At 33.8% G+C, this 20,866-nt stretch overlaps 1 protein-coding gene across 12 annotated transcripts in view; it reads left to right on the plus strand.

The window, feature by feature from the left end:
- LOC110103393 overlaps positions 1-20,866 on the plus strand; it is a 52,074-nt gene that overhangs the window by 19,025 nt on the left and 12,183 nt on the right. For 4 of the 12 annotated variants that reach the window (XM_020832084.2, XM_020832085.2, XM_028698180.1 and 1 more), the window contains exons 5-12: positions 7,543-7,857; positions 13,178-13,336; positions 13,412-13,561; positions 13,682-13,879; positions 13,984-14,022; positions 14,182-14,364; positions 18,831-19,010; positions 20,126-20,305. In XM_020832084.2, coding sequence (XP_020687743.1) covers positions 7,543-7,857; positions 13,178-13,336; positions 13,412-13,561; positions 13,682-13,879; positions 13,984-14,022; positions 14,182-14,364; positions 18,831-19,010; positions 20,126-20,305 — 1,404 coding nt within the window. Of the gene's footprint in view, positions 1-7,542; positions 7,858-13,177; positions 13,337-13,411; positions 13,562-13,681; positions 13,880-13,966; positions 14,023-14,181; positions 14,365-18,830; positions 19,011-20,125; positions 20,306-20,866 lie in introns of those variants that run through there. The other 8 variants (XM_020832086.2, XM_028698181.1, XM_028698182.1 and 5 more) reach the window with 8 other exon arrangements.

Consider the following 20,866-nt stretch of genomic DNA (forward strand, 5'->3'; position numbering starts at 1 on the left):
AGCTCCGACGTGGTCGTTTGAGTGTTTGGGGAGGGATGGATGGCACCACGAATTTTTTTCTGGCCGTTTGGGACAGCACTTTGACAACCCTTGGGTAGTAGACGGCACTCAGGACTTCACCAATCAGCTGGACCGAAAAACAGGGTTGCAAAACTCTCTGGGACGATGCGTGAAATGCTGGTCAGCAGACAAGAGCAAAACCTGGCAGCACTATGGCTGGTTGGAGCTCTTCCCGGACAGCAGTTTCTACTTGGAAAATTGCTGGACAGCAGTTTACTGCAGGTTTTAGGAGTAAGGTTTTGAATTTTGAATCCCCAACTCATGTGATCAATGCCATAAAGTGGCATTTAATGGAATTAATCCCTTCCCGGACAGCAATTTCTACTTGGAAAATTGCTGGACAGCAATTTACTGCAGGTTTTAGGATTTAGGTTTTGAAATTTGAATCCCAAACTCATGTGATCAATGCCATAAAGTGGCATTTAATGGAATTAATCCCAAGCAAGGCCGGAGGGTTAGAGAGGGGAGAGGAGGGAATTAATTCACAATCCTGAAATAAATTTCAGAATTTTAAATTTTAGGAGAGAAAAATTATTTGAAATTAATTTCAATTTCAAATAGGATGGGGCATTAAAGGAGCAATCAATGGGGGAAATCCCTCATGGGGGTCGGCGGCATGGCGAGAGGGGAGAGGGAGATTAGGGAGGGATTAGGCGCTTTCCAATTGAGTCGATGCCACCTAGGATGAAAATTAATAATTCCATATGTCATGAAATTTGGATTGGATCAATTCGAAAACTTTCCTTTTTAGGAATTTTGCAAATATGGAAAGTTTGAATTTCAAATTTGAAATTCAAAAATCGGTAACTCCTTTATTTATTGCTAGGCCACAATCAAGGAGCCATTATGATGATTGACATCTTCATCATGGCTTGGAGCAAGGTGGTGGCCGGCGGCCAAAGGAGTAAGAGGGGCTTGCCATCGGGTTTGGGGATTTCTTGATGGAGCTTGGGTTATGGTGGAGGAAGCTAATGAGTAACGTGGTGGATGATGGGATCTCGGGTAGGGCTTGGCGTGGGGAGGAGGAAAATGTGATTTGGAGAAGAAAACAATAAGATAAAAATAAACCACTAGTCGAGGATGCTTCTGACGACTGGCGGGTATTGCTTTTGCCCTCACCTTGGGCTTTTCTTAGAACTCACACAGAGATCTAAAAGAATTGAACTCACCAAGAGATCAAGAAACTATGAACTCACAAAGAGAAGAATTTCATAATAATCATCATCCTTTTCCAAGAGGAAGGGGAAGGCTTAAATAGCCAAATACATGAAGGAAAGAAAAAAAGACACAATTGCCCCTAGGGCCACATAAGACAAATCACTCAAGTGAGGGTAAAAAGGGAAAAGTACAAATAACAAATAAAATACATCAAGATAAGTAAACACGATCGTAGCCGTTGATCTTCGATGTCCTCATCACAAATAATAAGAAAAAATGGGATTTACAGAACTTCACCAGCATTAAAGTAGCCATAAGTAAGCAGTAAACTAAGTAAACCAACACCAGTCCACCATATGAATCAATTAAGATTTAACAACAAACCAGCAACAACACAAATCAAACAAGATATAGCCCAGCCATCACCACCCAGAATCCCAGATACCTCCAACACCCCATGTAGGAGAGCACCAATGAGACAAGCCATCAGCAATATAACCCAAAAAATCATGATTTAAGTCCCACATATCCAAGATATTAGCTAAATATGAGATAACAAAATGCAGCATCAGAAAACAAAAAATTAAAATTAGTGATCCAAGAGATATAAAAATAAACCTCCAGCCATAAGTAAGCACTAAACTAAGTAAACCAACCCATAAGTCCAGCCCCCCAGCAAAAAAACCTCCAACCAAGAGAGTAATCAATCCTCCATTTAACTCAACTACATAAATAATAATATTAGAAAATTGTCTCTAAACTTTAAGATGCGATGTTCGCTGACTCATTGTCAACTCCAATTTGATTTCCGTCAACATCCAAACCCATTATGTCATCAGTCACCGCATCAAGCTCAGGGTATTTTGCATCTATTACAAATGCACAAATATTAAATGATTAAGAAGTTAATTGTATAACTAACCTATAAGAGTATAAGTTATATAGTAATTTTAATTTATTATCTTGCTCACTGTATAACCAATCATGTCGTGCTGTATTTCTAGAAACAATGTGCAAATTAGGACGCAAATAAGTAAGTAATGATCTAAGCCCAGCCCATTCCACACATTGGAATGGCAAATCATGCATAACTATACATGCAGTAAATAAATTGCGAAATTCTTGATTATCAAACTTATTTTCAACCACAGACACAGATGCACTTGAGTTACTTTGAAGAATAAGTTGACCTATATCTTGAGAGTTCCTTTTCTTACAATTCTGCAAGTGACGTCTCAGATTTCCTGTATCTTTTTTACTGTCACATAAATATGTAGCCCCACATTTCTTACATTTGCAACGTTGTTTTCCATCCTTTGCAAGGGGCAACATTTCGAAATGTCCCCACACATTAGAAGTCAATCTCCTTTTATTTTTTTGAGTTGTTCCACTAGCATTATTAAGTTAATCACTATCATATTCCTGTTCATTAGCAGTAGGAACGTGCTCATTATGATCATAAGGATTGCTCGCAACAACTGTATTTGAATCCTCCATCTAAAAAAAAATTATATAACTCCACATCACAACTCCATATTATAGGATTGTATAAGCATAGGAAAAAATAGCAATTAATTGATTAAAGTCATAAATCATCATAGCAATTCAACATGGTGTCATGGCTTTTGAATTTAAATTTAAGTTGTATGAACTAAATAAATAATAATCATAAAGCTGAAGTGAAGCTGTGAACATTTAATAAAAAATCAACAACATCCAAGTAGCCATTAGCCAACACTCAATAGGAAACAACCAAGTAGCCAAAGGGCCAAAGCCAACAGCAAGACAACAACAAGTGTAAACAACAGCCAGTGAAATAAATCAAATAACATGTCCATAACTCAGTTACTCAGCAGTTAGCAGGCCGACAAAACAATGAACAATCCTGACTATTTTCAGTCTTCCATAGTTGATAGTTCCATACTCAAAATAACCAATATAAAAGATAGCATCAAGCAGCTCAGTGATGTAGTGACAAAAACATAAAAGATTTCATGTTCCTGATCTCAAGACTCAAGTTCACAAAGAAACCCTAATGAACATTTCAGCACACCTAAAGCTCTCAGTCTCAAATCGGCTAATCCTCCTTCCTCCATCTATAGATTTCACTCATTTCAGAAATCACGATTCACGGACTCACCAAATAGGCAAATCGGTAACGCTCAATACCTCAAACACCACGATAGGGAAAACCGCAAAACTCGAAATTTGCTACAAAAACAAATAACAAATCTTCGATCCAAAAACTAAATAAAAATCAGAAAACATCGCCTGAGGCCCTGAACGTCCCACCAACAGTCTAAAACAACAAAAGGTCGTGAGTTATTGAAGATATTACCGATTGTCACGAATGAGAAAGCCAAAAATGAGGAGGATTCGAGAGCTCGAACTGCTCGATACTCGATACTTTGATAGCAGAAGAATAGAAGATAGAGAGATGAGAGACAGAGAGAGCGAGGAGAGGAGACGAGGAATGAAAAACCCTAAAACAGGCGAATCAACGAATGGCTGAAGTGCGCTGCCTCTCGCTCGAAATAAGTAAATAATTAACCCTAAAAATCTAAGTAGTCGCGGGTTAGTCGGGTCAACAGCGGGTTGGCGGGTTGACCCGAACCCGACCCGAAATTTAAACGGGTCCATAAATTAAACTCGAACCCGACCCGTTTACTTCACGGGTTGACCCGAACCCGGATTTTTCGGGTCGGGTTCGGGTCGGGTTTTCGGGTCGTTTCAGAAATTGACAGGCCTACTTTGGAGGTCGTTTTCCTGAAAAGTATCTCAACACGAGGGAGTGAGCTAACGCTCAATAGGAAAATTCTAACCCTAACATTTTCACATGCCTTTTAAAATGAAAAATTCACATGTATGCTAGTAGGGGAAATGCCTTGATTGTTTTGCTACACATGGTAGTTTTCATATGTCTTATGAATGTTGGATGCCTTATGAATGTCATATGCCATATGCATGCCATGTTTTTTATGGATGTCGTAGCTTATATTTGTCATAGTTATATGTTTTCTCATATTTTATTTTATACAACCGTACCGGAGTACCATGAGTGTACTGATCAGGTACAAAAACATCTTTTTGATCATTCATTTCTTTTCCTCTTTTGCCACAAAGGGTCATATTATTCCGTATTGTTTATAAGAGCCATATTTGTGCTTTCGCATCATATTTGGTACTCCGCCTTCAACATGCACAATCATTTATATAATCTTTCCATATAGACATATGTATGTAATGTAGCCTTTTTATAACAACCATTTGTCTTGGACATGAAGTTAATGTATGAAATGAACATCTATTTATGGTTAGAGTGTTAAACATAAACCATGCATTTGTTATGTATCAAATCAACTAAAGATATCATTTGTCAAATATCAATTAACTAAAGATATGCAATTGTCATGTATCAATTAACTAAAGATGTAAAACATAAAGGAATATGATCATGTAGGGTAAGAGGTTCCTACCTCATTTTGAAAACCTTCACTTCACCAATCTTTCCTTACTTCTTCTTTTCAAAACCTAAGGGAAACATTATAATATAAGCCTCTTATGTAAATTTAAACCACTATAACACACTAACCCTACACATGCCATATCTAATCATTTCCTTTAAGTTCACTAATACACAATCACCTACCCATAACCACATAAGCATATTCATCACAAATAACCTACATCTTAAATAAATCATAAATCGATCCTAATAGGTAATTACTTTAATATAACCCATAATTTGTCGCATCCCTTAAATAAATAAAATTTAAACAAAATTTCGGTTTTACTTGAAAATCACATCTTGGAAACCTAATACTTCATTTATATCATTACATTTGCATACGAAAACATCCCTTTTTCTAATTCTAATCTTAGGACATTAAATTTTCGGATTTATTCATAAAAAAACTAGAAAAAAATATTTTTCTCAAAAAGTCTAAATTCTCTTAATTAGAGAGCTCCCATAACCCTTAGGAATAAGTTTAGTTTACATGCAAGCATAGAAATGTAAAATTAGGAAAAACCCTAATTTGGAAAAACTAAAAATCAATAAACGAAAATCAAATTTCTCATATAAACTTGCTTCTAAACATCTCCCATAACCTTCTTAAATAAAATCTCATGTAAAAACAAAAACCCTAATTTTGGAACCTAGGTTTTCCTTAAGCAAACTTCAAGTTTAAGACTTAGAAACATAGGCATAACCAAGCCCTAACATTATTCTAAAGAAAACTCCAAAAAAAATCCAAACCCTAAAATTTGGTTCATGAAAATCTCAAGAAAAGAACAAGATTTTTCAAGTTTAACTTACCTCTTATCTTCTTCAAGTCTTCCTCTAGATTTTTCCTAACTTGGTCACAAGAAATACAATTTTAAAGCCTTCCAAGATTTTTTGCAGTTTATAAGTCACACACCCACAACTTAAAATACATAATATATACAAAATGTGCTGCAAATATATAAATGAAAACATGCAGGCAACTATGCTACAAGGTATTGAGGAAGAAGGATAAACCAAAGTGCTTTAAGTAGATTTTCGTCGACGAACTCTTTGATTCATTCTTTAAATTTCTACACCAAAATGATCTGACCATTGTGCTCTTTTTATTGTATTTTCATTAATCATTTGATCTTCGATGTTCCAGTTAGGAAAATAGATGTATTAGATTTGACTTATATTAAGAAAGGTATAAGTAGACCTAAAAAGACTTGGTTATAAAATATTAAAAATGGCATTTCTTTATTAGATGAGAATTTGACTCTTAACAAGACACAATGGAGAAAAAGGATTCATGTAGCCGATCCCATGTAGTGGGATAAAGGCTTGATGTTGATGTTGTTATTGTTGTTGTTGTTGTTTTTTATAGCCTAAATGAAGTCCCCAAAATCAGCTCAAAGTCCTCTCCTAACTGTCATAGATATTGGCCAAGTCACAATAGCCACTAAAGTACGCAACTAGCCATTACCAGGCTAAATAAGCTATCCGTGGTCCCCCTGTTGCGTGATCAATGGAGCTTCTCGTGGCTCTTGATTTTCTTTTCAAAGTAAAAGGTGGTTAGTTGAGTTCCATTTAATATGTAGACATACATATATTGCTTTTAAATTAATTCGTGATTACTTAAAAATTATATAAGAAGTTTCTTTTTAGAATTAAAATATAATTATTGCTAATCTATTTTTGATTAATGTATTCATCATCCTTGAATCCTGACCTAATTCAAATTCAATAAAATACAATTCTAAACAATCTGAACAATGAACTAAGTCAATTGCAATGATCACAGTACTAAGATTTACTGCTTTGCACAGTGAGAAGCATAATTGGAACATGCAAATGCTACTTTGTTAGTCAATAAGCACTAGAAGCGCTAAAAGAAGAAGCAACCAAGATTAGTTGACATATTGTTGGAGGTTGTGAGCAACGAAAAACAGGTTAACTAACAGCAAGTGAGCACACACACTCATCTTGTAGAATTTATTGATGGCGTCGCAAAATAGGTTAACTATCCAGTTATGCTTGCAGAAATACTACATATGGCCTGAGATGTTAGTGCCGAGCTTTTTTCCTTGAACATTGTGTGAAGTTTGAATGTAGATATGGTTTCTGACAGTTTTTGCTTTGTTTGCACTGATTTTAGTTTTTCTTCATGCCCTATTTGGGTAATCCAATTGAATTGGCTTGAATTGGTTGCTTCATACATAGAAGAGAAGTTTCCCGACATGGGCTTTACTTAAACCTCTCAAAATATACACTTTCATTCTTTAAGTAACTTAAACATCAATTTAACTCTTGATTTCTCTTCTTAAATATTGTTGTTTATTTTGCCTTGGAGCTTCCGCTCTAATGAACTTAGGCGGAATTCTTCTTAAATTGTTTTCTGCTGATTTTTTATGTTGCTTGGTGCTTAGACGTTACCAGTCCATTTTCCTTCTTCATGCATTTGAAATTTTTGTTAGATAACCTTGTTATGAAGCCATGATTAATTCATTTTAAGAAGTTTTCCAACATGGACTTTGCTTAAACCTCTCGAAATACACACTTTCACTCTTTAAGTAATTTAATAACAATTTGATTTTTGATTACTCTGGCTAATTATTGTTGTTTATTTTGTCTTGGAGTGTCCACTCTAATGAAATTAGGCAAATTTCTTTTTAAATCATTTTCTGCTGATTTTTTTGTTGTTCAGTGCTTAGACATTATGAGTCCATTTTCTTTCTCCATGCATTTGAATTTGTTGTTAGATCATCTTATTATGAATCTATGATTACTTCATTTTAAGAAGCTAAATTTTCTAATATATTACTCTTTCATGTTAGGTGGTTGAATCATGAAGATCCAATGATCAATTGCAATCCTTGGACTTCACTGGAAGACAAGAAACTCTTGTTTACCGTGCAAGATAGAGGGCTTTACAATTGGATTGACATGGCCTCGACATTGGGAACAAATAGGACTCCCTTTCAGTGCTTGGCACGATATCAGAGGAGTCTTAATCCTCATATTTTAAATAGAGAATGGACTAGAGAAGAAGATTCAAAATTGTGCACCGCTGTTGAAACTTTTGGTGATAACAGCTGGCAGATCGTGGCATCGCATTTGGATGGCCGTACTAGCAATCAATGTTCTGTTAGGTCAGTCGATCTCTTTTCCATTTCATTTTGTCATCTTTGAAAAGCGCAAACTTTTGATCAATATTATGGTTGATCTCAACATTTAGAAAGTTTCTGTTGTATGGAATATTAAAGTCTGCTTCCCTTGAAGGACCTGAGAAGGCTGGCAGCCTGGCAGTTCCTAACATAAATAATAGTCACAGCATTTACCCTTTCATGACTTTCTTATGTATAACTCCTCTTAATGTCCTTACTCCAATCTATTAATACAGCATTCTTATAAGCATAATTCCAACTAAGTTTTGTAATTTATTAGTGTGCCATCATTTTCGAATTTACTATTTTATTAAGTTGGAACCCGTTTAGGTGGGTGGGTGGAAGTTGTCTCATTCATTTTAATCCATTATAGCATACACCCCTTAGACCTTGCAGTAGCTGAAGCTCCATGCTCTTGGTGTGCCTATATCTTCCTACATGTCTTGGGTCCATTCTCAAATTATGCTCACATTTTAACTTTATTTTGGCATATGTTTGATTCAACAATTTGAAGCCATCTTCTTCTCGTGGTAATATAAACTAGGCACCACATTTTAATGACTTCATCTAGCCAATCAGCAACTTCATCTAGTGATTACCTCAATCAATTATCATGTGTATTTTTTTGTATTTTGGCTACATGCGTCATATAATTTTACATCTATATTGACCTTGAAACTTGATCCACAATTCAACTCAATCAAAGATCATGGAAATGACGAACAATGAATGTATCATCTCATGAAATTAGCTCAAAATTCTTCTATCAAAATCAAAATAACGTAATAGTGGCCCATTTCACAAAACTGACCCTACTGTTGCATTTAGAACATCAAAGTTAGCCGAAAAAGATCCTTATTACCCTTGTTGCTGCACAAGGAAAATTTGTAAAATGAGCCTCTATCATTATCTCTCACACACACTCTCTCATCGTCTCTACCTCTCGAACTCATTGTCTCTCTACTCCTTTTCTCTCTCTTTCTCTCGTTCTCTCGTTCTAGAGAGAGAGAGTCTCTTGACTATTCGTGTGTGGCCATTTTAGTCTCAGAGTAATATGTTGCTCTAATTTATTTTTTAGATTATACAAAATTGATTCAAAATGATCCCTAATATTGTAATTGTGATATAAAATTGATCCCAATTTAATTTTTCGACTATACAAAATTTATCCCAAGTTACTCGCAAAGAGACAATTTTGAATCCATTTTGTAGGGTCAAAGGACTAAATTAGAGCAACATAATACTTTGGCACTAAAATGGCCACATAATACTTAGTCGGGGGATGATTTTGAAGTTTACTCTATTTTTGAGGGATTATATATTTGCATGTTTGTATACACACACAACTCGTAAAAAATGAAAAAAAGTTTAAAAAGAAGGGAAAAGTTGAAATTTGACTTTGTATACTACATAATAGTGATAATTGGTGAAATATGTCTGCAATTATTTTTTTGGGAAATATACCTGATATATGTGTCAGACTAAACTACCTCTACTTTATATTAATAGAATTCTAATGGACCCTCAAGCAAGCATTCACTCAAACTTTAGATCAAGAAGCTGCTTAACCTTTTGTCTTCTTAGTACCTTCCTAGCCTTCAGTGATTGTCGTTCTTGTGTCATTAATCTGCAGGAAGTTTCAAGACAAAGTTTTCATCTTCGTCTTGGGCTAGATATTCATTGTTAGTGATATTATTTATGTTTGAAAAGTTGTTCGCACTCCAAACCTAAAACCCAAAATGATATAATCATCGTATTTTCTTCTTCTAACGTGGATGGAACCTGGCTCGAATTTTATTTGAATAAGGTACTGATCTTGATCAAATCTTATTTGAACATGCTTCATATTTTTGAACAAGGTTTGAACAAGTTTCAATCAAGGTTGGAAACTTTTTTGAAAAATGTTTGAGCAAGATTTGATCAAGGTTTGAACCTTGTTCGAACAAGATTTGAGTAAGGTTTGAGGAATGTTTAGGTAGTTTGAATTTTATTATTTTGTCTTCTGTGTCTTTTTTTGGAATTGCCTTGTTTGTTATTATACTAGTGTGTACATGTTTGTCTAATCATACCTATAGAGGGACATTACATTGCGTAGGTCCCATGAAGAGTTGGGGTGCGTGGAAAAAATTATTTGGTGTTGAGGCTAATGACCTTATTGTGTCAACATTGGAGGCAATGGTGCAACATTTGACATTGTTGAACTTTACACTAATCTATATTTTATAAATATGTTGCTGAAGCTCGATGTAAATGTGGGGCTTTTGATAATAAGTTTGTCTTCCTAAGCATACCAGCTCACTATTATGTCTTGTTTGATGAGAATGATTTGAATCTTGAGATCTTCAAGAGCTTGTTCATTCATTTTTTCTGTGTAAGCTGTGCTAATTTATAGCAAGTATTATCTTCTAAGGAATTTAGTTCAAGGTGACATTGAATTTGGCTTTTTTAATGCAATGTTAGATATCAAAGGAGAACAACTACAATATCTTCTGGAAGTTGCACATGATATCATATAATTCCGTAGGGACCTTTTTTTTTTAAGATTCTCAATTTACTTATGTTATGTTATCTCTTGGATTGCACTATGTTATTTTATGACTTTTTGTTATGTCAGTTGAGTTATACCATGTCATGTTATGGATTCTATATCTCTTGAATTACACTCAGTTGTGTTATAATTTTTTATTATATCTCTTAAACTACACCTTGTTGTGTTCATTTATCATTTCTGAACCATGCTTGAAATATGTTGGAACCTTGTTGGAACATGGTTTGAACATGGACCTAAACCTTATTGGAATAAGGTTTAAATGCAAAGCTGCTTTGATATATTGCAAAAATGTACACAAAGGTATAATGCAAAGCTGCTTTAATATGATGTCAATGTGTGAAGTTTGTTTTATGCTTGCATATTTCTCGTGCAAGTGATCTATAATATGTTTCATGTGGCGGGGAGAAAACCCTTTGTGCTTTTCTTTGTGTAATGGAGAGAAGACTCGACTGCCATATACCTAATCATATGCATCATTTTTTGATGTGGGGGAGAAACCCTATGTTGCAAATTCTTGTGCAGGAATTAAGACCCATACAGGCTTTTGTTGGGTGGTGGGGTGGAAGACTCAATAATGGTGTTTCACACCTCTGTAAACGCTTTTTTTTGACATTGTGGACAGACCTAACATTCCCCCTATTGCCTCTATATGGAGAGGTGTCAGGAGGCTCAGTTATTGTTTAGTGAAATAGCTCCAGAAAATGAAAATAAAATGTATATCTAGACTTGATAACATGCAAAATTAAAATGAAAGACTACAAAAAGAAAAAAAAAATAAGAATAAGATATACACTTCAAATGCTGTACATGCCTTGTCATGTTAATTGAAAATGAACCAAAATTGAATACAAACTAGACTTATTGGGAACTTGGTAGCTTGCCTATGGGTGTAAATAGAACTCGACATTCCGCTTAAGAGCACGAATAAGATTTTCGCATTGCACACCCAAAGTTGAACAAAATATGGACAAAATGGAAGGAAATTGGCAATGGTTCAAGGACACAATTAAAATTCTAATTAGAAACTCTCACAAGCGGATCCGTAATTAAAAATCTCCAAGTGGATATAATGTGGACACAATACTGAAATTGGAAAGTATGAGTGCCTTCAATGATTTTGCATCTGCCATTAAAAGTACACATATTTGAGTTTAGACAATTCTTAAATTGTGTTCACGCATCATATGTAAAAAATAATTGCAATGCCTTAAAAATCATTCAAGCGCACTGAAAAGCTCGTGTCCTCTAAATTGTGTATTGATAAATGTGCTAAATGCTTAAATTTATAATTAGAAATTGTTTTGAGAACTAGAAAGAACATGTATATAAATTTTTCTTGCTTTGAAAGGTGTGCAATATTTTGAAAGACTTGCAATTATTTTGAAAATTTAAAGTCAAACTAGACATACACACTCTCTCAAGCAGGTGCCTTACATATAAAGTAGGGTCATAAATTTTACTTTTTAACTTCGATCTGAGTAGACAAAACTTGAACCCCGTAAAAAAGACCAATGCAATAAGTTTAAAATATTTGTATTCAAGGAATGATCTTAAATTTCCTTCCTGCTGTTTAATTTATTAAGCTTACATCATCATGCATTGAGATTCATATACTCGACCAAGAATCTTGCAAAGCTATTTTTTGTTTTATTTGTATAAGGATTTTGATGCCTTTTTCTAAGGAAATTCATTTCAAAACAACATCTCTAAGTATCACCACACTTGCAAAGTTCAATGATTGTTTCAACTTTCAAACATAATCCTTTATATATAGTGGTAGAATCAATAAAATTTGTAATGTAAGGAATGTTTAAATGAATTCATTTAAATCACAAACCCAATCATATGCAAGCGAGTTGCATAGTCGACAAGATTTGAAGTAAATTTTTTTACTAAAGCACCCCTTTGATTGGCACTTTCATTGCATATCATAATTATAGGGGTCTATTCTCAAAATAAAAATATGAAAATGCAGATCCTTTAAACATCACTCTCGATGATTGCTACGTTGACAAAAAATTCTCAAGCAGGAGGAATTTTTATTTTTAAAATGCTATCAAATTCCATAACATATCACTTTGGGCTCAATTCCTATTATAAAAAAGACAAAATTCTCAAGAAATATAAATTATAAAAATATTTAAGCAATATATGACCACTCCGAGCTCATAGCAGTTAGCCATCCATACTCCAGACTAGTTTTATAAAGATGTTAAATTTTGGATAATTTTATCTCACAAAGAGACAAAGTCATATTAAATGTACTTTCATGATCACTATCAAAAGTTTTATGCCAGTAAGGATGTAACACATGACCTTTGATTGTGTAATTTATGGTAAATTGGCATCATTAAATTATGGTTAAAGCAAGGGCCCTCTATGGAGTCACTGCAAAGTAGTATCATTAAATTATAGTCAAGGCCTAAAAGTTTCTTAATGGCTCCATCCTCTTCTCCCAACTTTTTTGATTTGCACGCCTTGTGAGTATTGTTAGTAAAATTCTAATGCAACTTGTGGTCTTTTTAGTTAAATTCTAATGCTGCCCATAAGTAATTTTTGATCAAATAATAGCCTATCTTAAATTTATTTAATACTATACATGCTTGATTGAACTGATCAACAACTGCAACTTTAATGAATAATCATTTTCATGTGTTGTGGGTTCTCAAGTGTTTATTTTTGCAGGTTACTTTGTTTAACCTGATTTCGTTATTCTGATTTGCTATCTTAAACTAAAAAGTTCTATTATTGCAGATGGAGAAACACCCTTCTCCCTGAAAGGAAAAGGGTGGGAAGGTGGTCCGTGGATGAAGATAAACGCTTGAAAGTTTCAGTCATTCTTTTTGGGGCCAAAAACTGGAAAAAAATAGCTCAGTTCATCCCTGGTAGGACTCAAAGTCAATGCAGAGAAAGGTAACATGCTTGGATCTAAAAACTAAACAATAGAATACAGTTTTTCTTAGATTCATCAATTTTCTATGGTCTCAGATGGCTCAATTGTTTGGATCCATCTTTAAATCTGGAAAGATGGACTGAAGAAGAGGATGCTAAGTTTCTGGCTGCAATAGCAGAGCATGGTCATAGATGGTCCAAGGTTGCAGCATGCATACCTGGACGTACTGATAATCAATGCAGAAGGTAAACGAACAGGCCTTCTAACTTGTGCATGTTTAATGAATATTTTTCTATTGCAATATCTGGATGATATCTAAAATGTTTTTAACTTGCATGCTAATGATATTTTCTGTGGGAATTCAGGAGGTGGAAAGTTTTACTGCCCCATGAAGTGCCTATGCTCAAGGCGGCTCAGCAGTTAAAAAGAACCGTTCTTATTTCAAATTTTGTTGGTCGGGAGGGTGAGCGTCCTGCAATTGGTCCCAATGACTTCACACCAGTTGTGTGTCTTCCAGCTCCTGATACTGAAAATAATGTTGGAGTTGTCAAGAAAAGGTCACGGTATGCTTTTTAGGTGGATCAAAGTTTCTAATCTCCAACGACTTGAATGTAATTAGTGAAATATAATGAGTTTTATTAATGCTGAAGGTCTCAAAATTGTGCAGAGAGCGTTCTAACCCAGGAAGTAACAAGAATGCATCAAGGTGAGGACATTAACTTGTTTCCAACTTATATGTCCTCTGTTTTTTAAATTGTTTCATCTTGTTGAATAGTAATGTAAGTCACTCAGTTATTATCTATTTAGTATGAAGTTGGGACCTATTGAACATTATGCTCCTATTTGTTCTTTTTTTCTTATGTAGCAGGAACAATAATCTTAGAAAGGCAAGAAATAAATTCAGAAGCTCAACTGAAGAAAAATCGGCAGACAACAGTATCATTATTTCTATGGAAGATGCTTTTGCCAACTTGTCTGTTGTATCTGTTGAAACTTCTGATTTTACTGCTACTGGTTTCCCTAAAAGGAAACGAGAGAGATCGTTCAGGTATTCTACATGTTTTTTTAATCATTCTTTTGTTTTGATTTCTTAGATGGACATTCTTTACGTGGAAATTTTAACTTCTTATAGAAAGAACTTATTGTGCCACCATGTAGAAAATCAACTGAAGAAAAATAGATCGTTTAATTGCAAAGATCATAAAGTTATTTCGAGTGAAAGTTTATATATCCAACATCGATTATTAATTTTGGACTTTAATATGAAGGGACGAAAAATAAAAAATAAAGTAAAACCTTTTTCTAGGATTAGATGGAGGCTTTTAAAGAATATTAACAAAAATATTTTTGAATGTAAGATGCTAGATCTTAAGATTTTGTCTGTGTATAAGGAAGCTAAAGTTATGTGGGAAAAAGTAGATAGTGCTGTTAAAGATGTGCGTGGAATATCAAAGTAAAAAACTCTTAATAGTAAAAATAGTTGGTGGTGAAATCAAAATGTGTAATAAAAGATAAAAAATAAGAAGATTTTTTATAAAAAATGATTTAGATGTAAAAATTCTAATAATTGAAAAATATATAAAGAGTTCTGTAAAGAGTCTAAGAAAAATATATGAGATGCAAAGATTTTAACTTTTAATAATTTATATAATAGATTAGATACTAAGCAGGGTGGAAGATATATATATATATATATAAGTTAGCCAAACAAAGAAATAAGAGTAGTAAGGCTTTAGTTCAACTTAAGTGTATTAAAGATGATATAAAAAAGTACTTTTATTAGAAGAGGATATTCAATAAAGGTGATGAGATATTTTTCTAAACTTTTCAATGAGGATTATGTGAATGCAATTGACTATAGTTAATTTAGTATCCTAAATGAAAATAAAGATTTGTTTTTATCGGCGTATTAGTAAAACTGAAGCTAGAGAGGTTTTATAGTAAATGAAGTGTGGAAAAGCTGTTGGATTTGATTTCCAATAGAAGTGTGGAAATGCATAGGAGATGAATGAATTTTATTGGGTTACTAACTTTTTAAATATTATTTTAAAGACTAAAAAGATGTCAGATGAGTGGAGAATGAGTGTGTTGATTCCTATTTTTAAGAATAAAGGTGATGCACAAGATTGTGTGAACTATAGGGGAATTAAGTTAATTTTTCATACTTTAAAACTACGGGTGAGAGTTATGGAGCATAGGTTGTGGAGTGATACTAATGTTTCTCAAAATCAATTTGAATTCATGCCATGGAAGCTATACATTTATTGAGAGGTTTGATGGAGAAGTATAGAGAGAATAAGGAGGATCTATATATGATATTTATTGATTTAGAGAAAACATATGATAAAGTTCCAAAGAAGTGCTATGAAGAGTTCTAGAAAAGAAAGGGGTTAATAATGCTTATATTCAAGTCATTAAGAATGTGTATATAGGAGTTGTTAATTGTGTTCAAATTAGGTGTGCAACTGAATCGAGTCGAGCTTGACTCAGGGGGTGTTTGAGTCTAGATCGACTGCCAAATACCGAGCTCGAGCTCCAAAGATGAGCTATACTCGTCTCATGAAACGAGTAGAGTCGAGCGGCTCGTCAAGCTCCTTCCCGACCTGCGTTGTCTGCGAGTCTCCCTCGTCGTCACGAGCTCGTCGACCATCGTCTCGTCGTTGAAGCCATAAGCTCATCCTCTCAAGTCGCGAAGAGCTCCGTCGCCCGTCGTCCCGTTGAGCTCCGTCGAAGCCTGCTCTTGCCTGCGAATCCCTTTCCCGCCTACGAAATCTAATTCCCAAATCTCGCTCCCTCCCGCGTCGTCTTCTCTTACGCGAACTAATCGACGAGCTCTCGAGTCGAGTAACGAAGTGTTCGAATTCCGACTCGTTAAGCCTTCGAGCTCAATGAGTTGATCCCAAGCCTGCTGCACCCCTAGTTTAAACACGAGGTGGTTTGGCCAAGTATTTTCCTATTTAAGTTAGATTACATCACGGACTAGCCTTAAGCCCATATCATTTTGCTTTAGTCAAGGATGTTCTCTCTAGATATTTGCAAGAGGTTGTACTATGGTGTATGCTTTTTGCTGATGATATTCTTCTTGTTGATAAGACTAGAAAGGGAGTTGAAGGTATACTTGAATTGTGGAGGTAAATATTACACTCTAAAGGCTTTCGTTTGAGTAGATCTAAAATTGAATATATGAAGTGTAATTTTAGTAATAATTGATCTAGTGGGGGATTGTGACTTTTGGTGATTAAGTCATTAATAAGAGTACACGTTTTTGATATCTTGGGTCTATTGTTCAGAGTGATGGTGAAATAGTTGGGGATATTATTAGTAGAATTCAAGCTGGATGGTTGAAGTGGAGGAATTCATCCGGCTTGTTGTGTGATAGAAAAGCCCCCCTCAAATTTAAGGGAAACTTCTATAAGATGGTGGTTAGACCTGGAATGCTTTATGGCGTAGAATGTTGGCCATTAAAAGAGAAGCATAATATTAAGTTAAGTTTTATACAGATGAGGATTCTCAGGTGGATGAGTGGCTTTACTCTTTAGATGTAGACCTAAAAAAATTTGGTTGGAAAAATATTAGAAATGACATTTCTTATTAGATTTAAATAATATTTTAACTCTTAACATGAGTCAATGTAAAAAAATGATTCATTTAGTCGACCCCACAGTATGATAAAGGCTTGTTGTTGTTGTTGTTGTTGTTTTATAAGTTTACATTGAAATTAGTATTCCTCTTGACACCATGCACAAGAGTTGGAAGCAGCTGGTGTCTTGGCAAACGAAAAATATCCATTAAATGTCTGTAAGAATTAGAGAATATAAAGGCTATATTAGAATCATTAAAGTCAGTTCATGCATATTTTATATCTTTCTTTTTTTAGAGATATATAAATAAATAAATTATAAGAATATAGTAATCAAATTTCACCCATCAACAGTGATCTTAATGTCTAAATCACAATTGCACCAATACATTTCATATGCGAACGTTTATTTACATAACTTCATGATCTTTGTAATTATATTTGATTTAAAAATCTGTTGTTGATGTCATGATTGGAGGTGTAAATTGGGTTGGTAACGCAAGTGCCTATTTTGATTAAACGCATGTTCTAACTTTAAATAACTTTCAATTATTATTTATAAACTAGCATGTTTCCCCAAAACCAGCAGGTGTCTAATTAAGAAAACAGAATATTCTAATTTATTATGCATTAGTTACTGATTTGGTTACTATACAATCAGTTTGATTTAATGATTTGGTGTTAAATTTTCTAGATTAAATGTGTTAGTTATAGACAACCAGATAATTGTTGATTGCATTGGAAAATTTGTTATTCGAATTAGTCACATTATTATGTAGTTTATTAGTATAATTAATAATTATGGTATTCAACTAGATTTTTTATTAACATTGATATGTTTGAAGCTAAAATATTTTACCTCTTTTTTAATTTACATGAAAATTTTAATCATTTTTATTATTTAATCATGTAATATCAATGCCAACAGTTATGCCAAATAGTTTCTACTCTTATAACACCCTTGTTAGTAATTCAAGTTGTGATTTCACAAAAGAATTATGTAATTTAATCAATAGCACAACACATAACAATACATAACAAAATATAAAATAGCTTTGCACAACATAGCAACATTGCCAAGCTTGCCAAGCGCAGCATTATTCCTCCTGTTTTCCTGTCCTTGCCTCCATCTCCAACTTCTTACCCAAAACTTTTGAACCATATTCCATCAACATAATATTTGATCCCCTTTTTCTAAGCACCGTAGATAACCAATACCCAAATATATGACCTTAAGGCTATCTTTCAGGTAACTTTATTATAATTAGAAAAATCTTTAATCAGTCCGTAATTATTTCTAATAATTGTTTGCCGTTTAGTAAATATGTTTAATAGCTTCAATACACATTTGATCTCCTTTTTCTCCTTGATACCCATTGAATTCATTCTTGCTGCTTTACCATGTGCGTTTTCAAGAGTAGTAAAAACTATATAAAGATCAAAGGTCCTCTAGGCATAAAAACCTCTAAATTCTCTGATGTGCATATGATTTTTCTCATGCTTTATTTCATAACCTTGTCCGATCATAACTTTCTCCAATCGCTTTATTGTATGCCTCTTTATTTGAATTCCTTTGTAATTTCCAGAGTTTTGAACTATTAAATTTTAAATGTTTATATCAAAATGCTGCTTACTTCATTGAACTTTAAGGTAAAATTCATTATGAAACTAAGGCTTCATTTGGGACAATTTTTTTACTGCTTTCTAAAATAAATTTTTAGTATAAAAATTTTTTGAATAAAATTTTTTTATACTAAAAAACTACTTTATAAAGCAATAAACTGTACCAAATGAAGCCTAAATATATGACGCTGATTTTTTTTTATTGATGGTTACTTGGTTTAATACCAAATGTTGATACTAAAGCCATCTTGACCTATTAAAATACATCTTTTGTTTGTATGTTTTTATTGTTTATTTTGGTAATGCAACAGAAACAAACAATCACGAAAGTCTCGAGATAAATCCGAAAGAGATGGTGAAGAAAATTCAAAAGCAGATGGTTTGGTGAACAGTGCTAAATCTGCCCACTTTTATTTGCCTCCTGTGCCTGCTCTACCTTCTACTGCTGATGAAAATGAAAACATTAAGAGAAAAAGGAAGAGAACATCGAGGTATTTTGTCTACTATACACTTGGGTTTCTTTTTTATGCTACGAAGGGTTTGCAGCAGTCCCGTCAGTGATTTGATTGTCCTAGTGTGTGAAGTGGGGATCATGCCTGTTAGTATCCAATTAAGTGCATTTCGCTATTCTTTTATAGGTACACTTCATGAAAAAATTATGATACGGTCGGAGAACCTCGTTTAGCCTAACCCTCCTTTATAGTGTATCTTTGTCTCCAATTATCTAAAATGACCATCAATTCATGAGTCTTAAGAAGCTAAATGGATATATCTTTTCTAAAAATAGATGTTTGTTGAATAAAGTGCAAGAGATGCAACCTAAAACAACAAAAAATAGAACTAGAATTGAAAAGAGATATGGAAAGAATCTATTACCAGGAAAAAAAATATAAATGAGGCAACTATAGATTCATGCACCTAAATTTTAGAGAGTACTCACCCATATTATTCGAGTCTTCGGGAGAAACACTCATCTAAATCAAAGGAATCTCTCATTTTCATTCTTATCTGAAGTTCTCACCCAAAATATATCGATGCGTAAGCACTTATAGTCTTAAACTTGAAGTTGATAAGATAATGGTTGGGAATAAATGCAGTGTTTGGCAATTGTAACTAATAGGTAAGTGCTCTTGCGAGTTCATGCATATGTTCTTCTTGTCGTTCTTCATTTGTTTTCTTGTCACATATTCAGTGATTTTATGGCCTAAGAAGATACCAACTATATATTGATAACATCTTCATAAAAATTAAGCATGAGATGGGTGGTCATTTCATTCACTAATTCACTGAGATACCGTGGACCTATAACATAATTTAATTAATCCTTTTTATATCTATTACAACTTGATGCAGAAGCATAAGGAAAAAGAAAGAAAAATGTTGAGCTATTTCTCTTTTTATTCTTATTGTTATTTGAACTGTGCAGAAAACTACTTTAGAAAGCAATATAAAAGCTGTACCAAATGAAGCCTAAATATATGACGCTGAATTTTTTTATTGATGGTTACTTGGTTTAATACCAAATGTTGATACTAAAACCATCTTGACCTATTAAAATATATCTTTTGTTTGAATGTTTTTATTGTTTATTTTGGTAATGCCACAGAAACAAACAATCACAAAAGTCTCGAGATAAATCCGAAAGAGATGATGAAGAAAATTCAAAAGCAGATGGTTTGGTGAACAGTGCTAAATCTGCCCACTTTTATTTGCCTCCTGTGCCTGCTCTACCTTCTACTGCTGATGAAAATGAAAACATTAAGAGAAAAAGGAAGAGAACATCAAGGTATTTTGTCTACTATACACTTGGGTTTCTTTTTTTTTTTTTTTGCTATGAAGGGTTTGCAATAGTCCCATCAGTGATTTGACTGTCCTAGTGTGTGAAGTGGGGATCATGCTTGTTAGTATCCAATTAAGTGCATTTCACTGTTCTTTTATAGGTACACTTCATGAAAAAATTATGATACGGTCGGAGAACCTCATTTAGCCTAACCTTCCTTTATAGTGTATCTTTGTTTCCAATTATCTAAATGACCAACAATTCATGAGTCTTAAGAAGCTAAATGGACATATCTTTTCTAAAAATAGATGTTTGTTGAATAAAGTGCAAGAGATGCAACCTGAAACATCAAAAAATAGAAATAGAATTGAAAAGAGATATGGAAAGAATCTATTACCAGGAAAAAAAATATAAATGAGACAACAATAGATTCATGCACCTAAATTTTAGAGAGTACTCACCCATTCTATTCGAGTCTTCGGGAGAATCACTCATCTAAATCAAAGGAATCTCACATTTTCATTCTTATATGAAGTTCTCACCCAAAATATATCCATGCGTCAGCAC

This window comes from Dendrobium catenatum, unplaced genomic scaffold (assembly GCF_001605985.2).
Source record: "Dendrobium catenatum unplaced genomic scaffold, ASM160598v2 fragScaff_scaffold_1056, whole genome shotgun sequence".
In the NCBI taxonomy this organism is placed as follows: Eukaryota; Viridiplantae; Streptophyta; class Magnoliopsida; order Asparagales; family Orchidaceae; genus Dendrobium; species Dendrobium catenatum.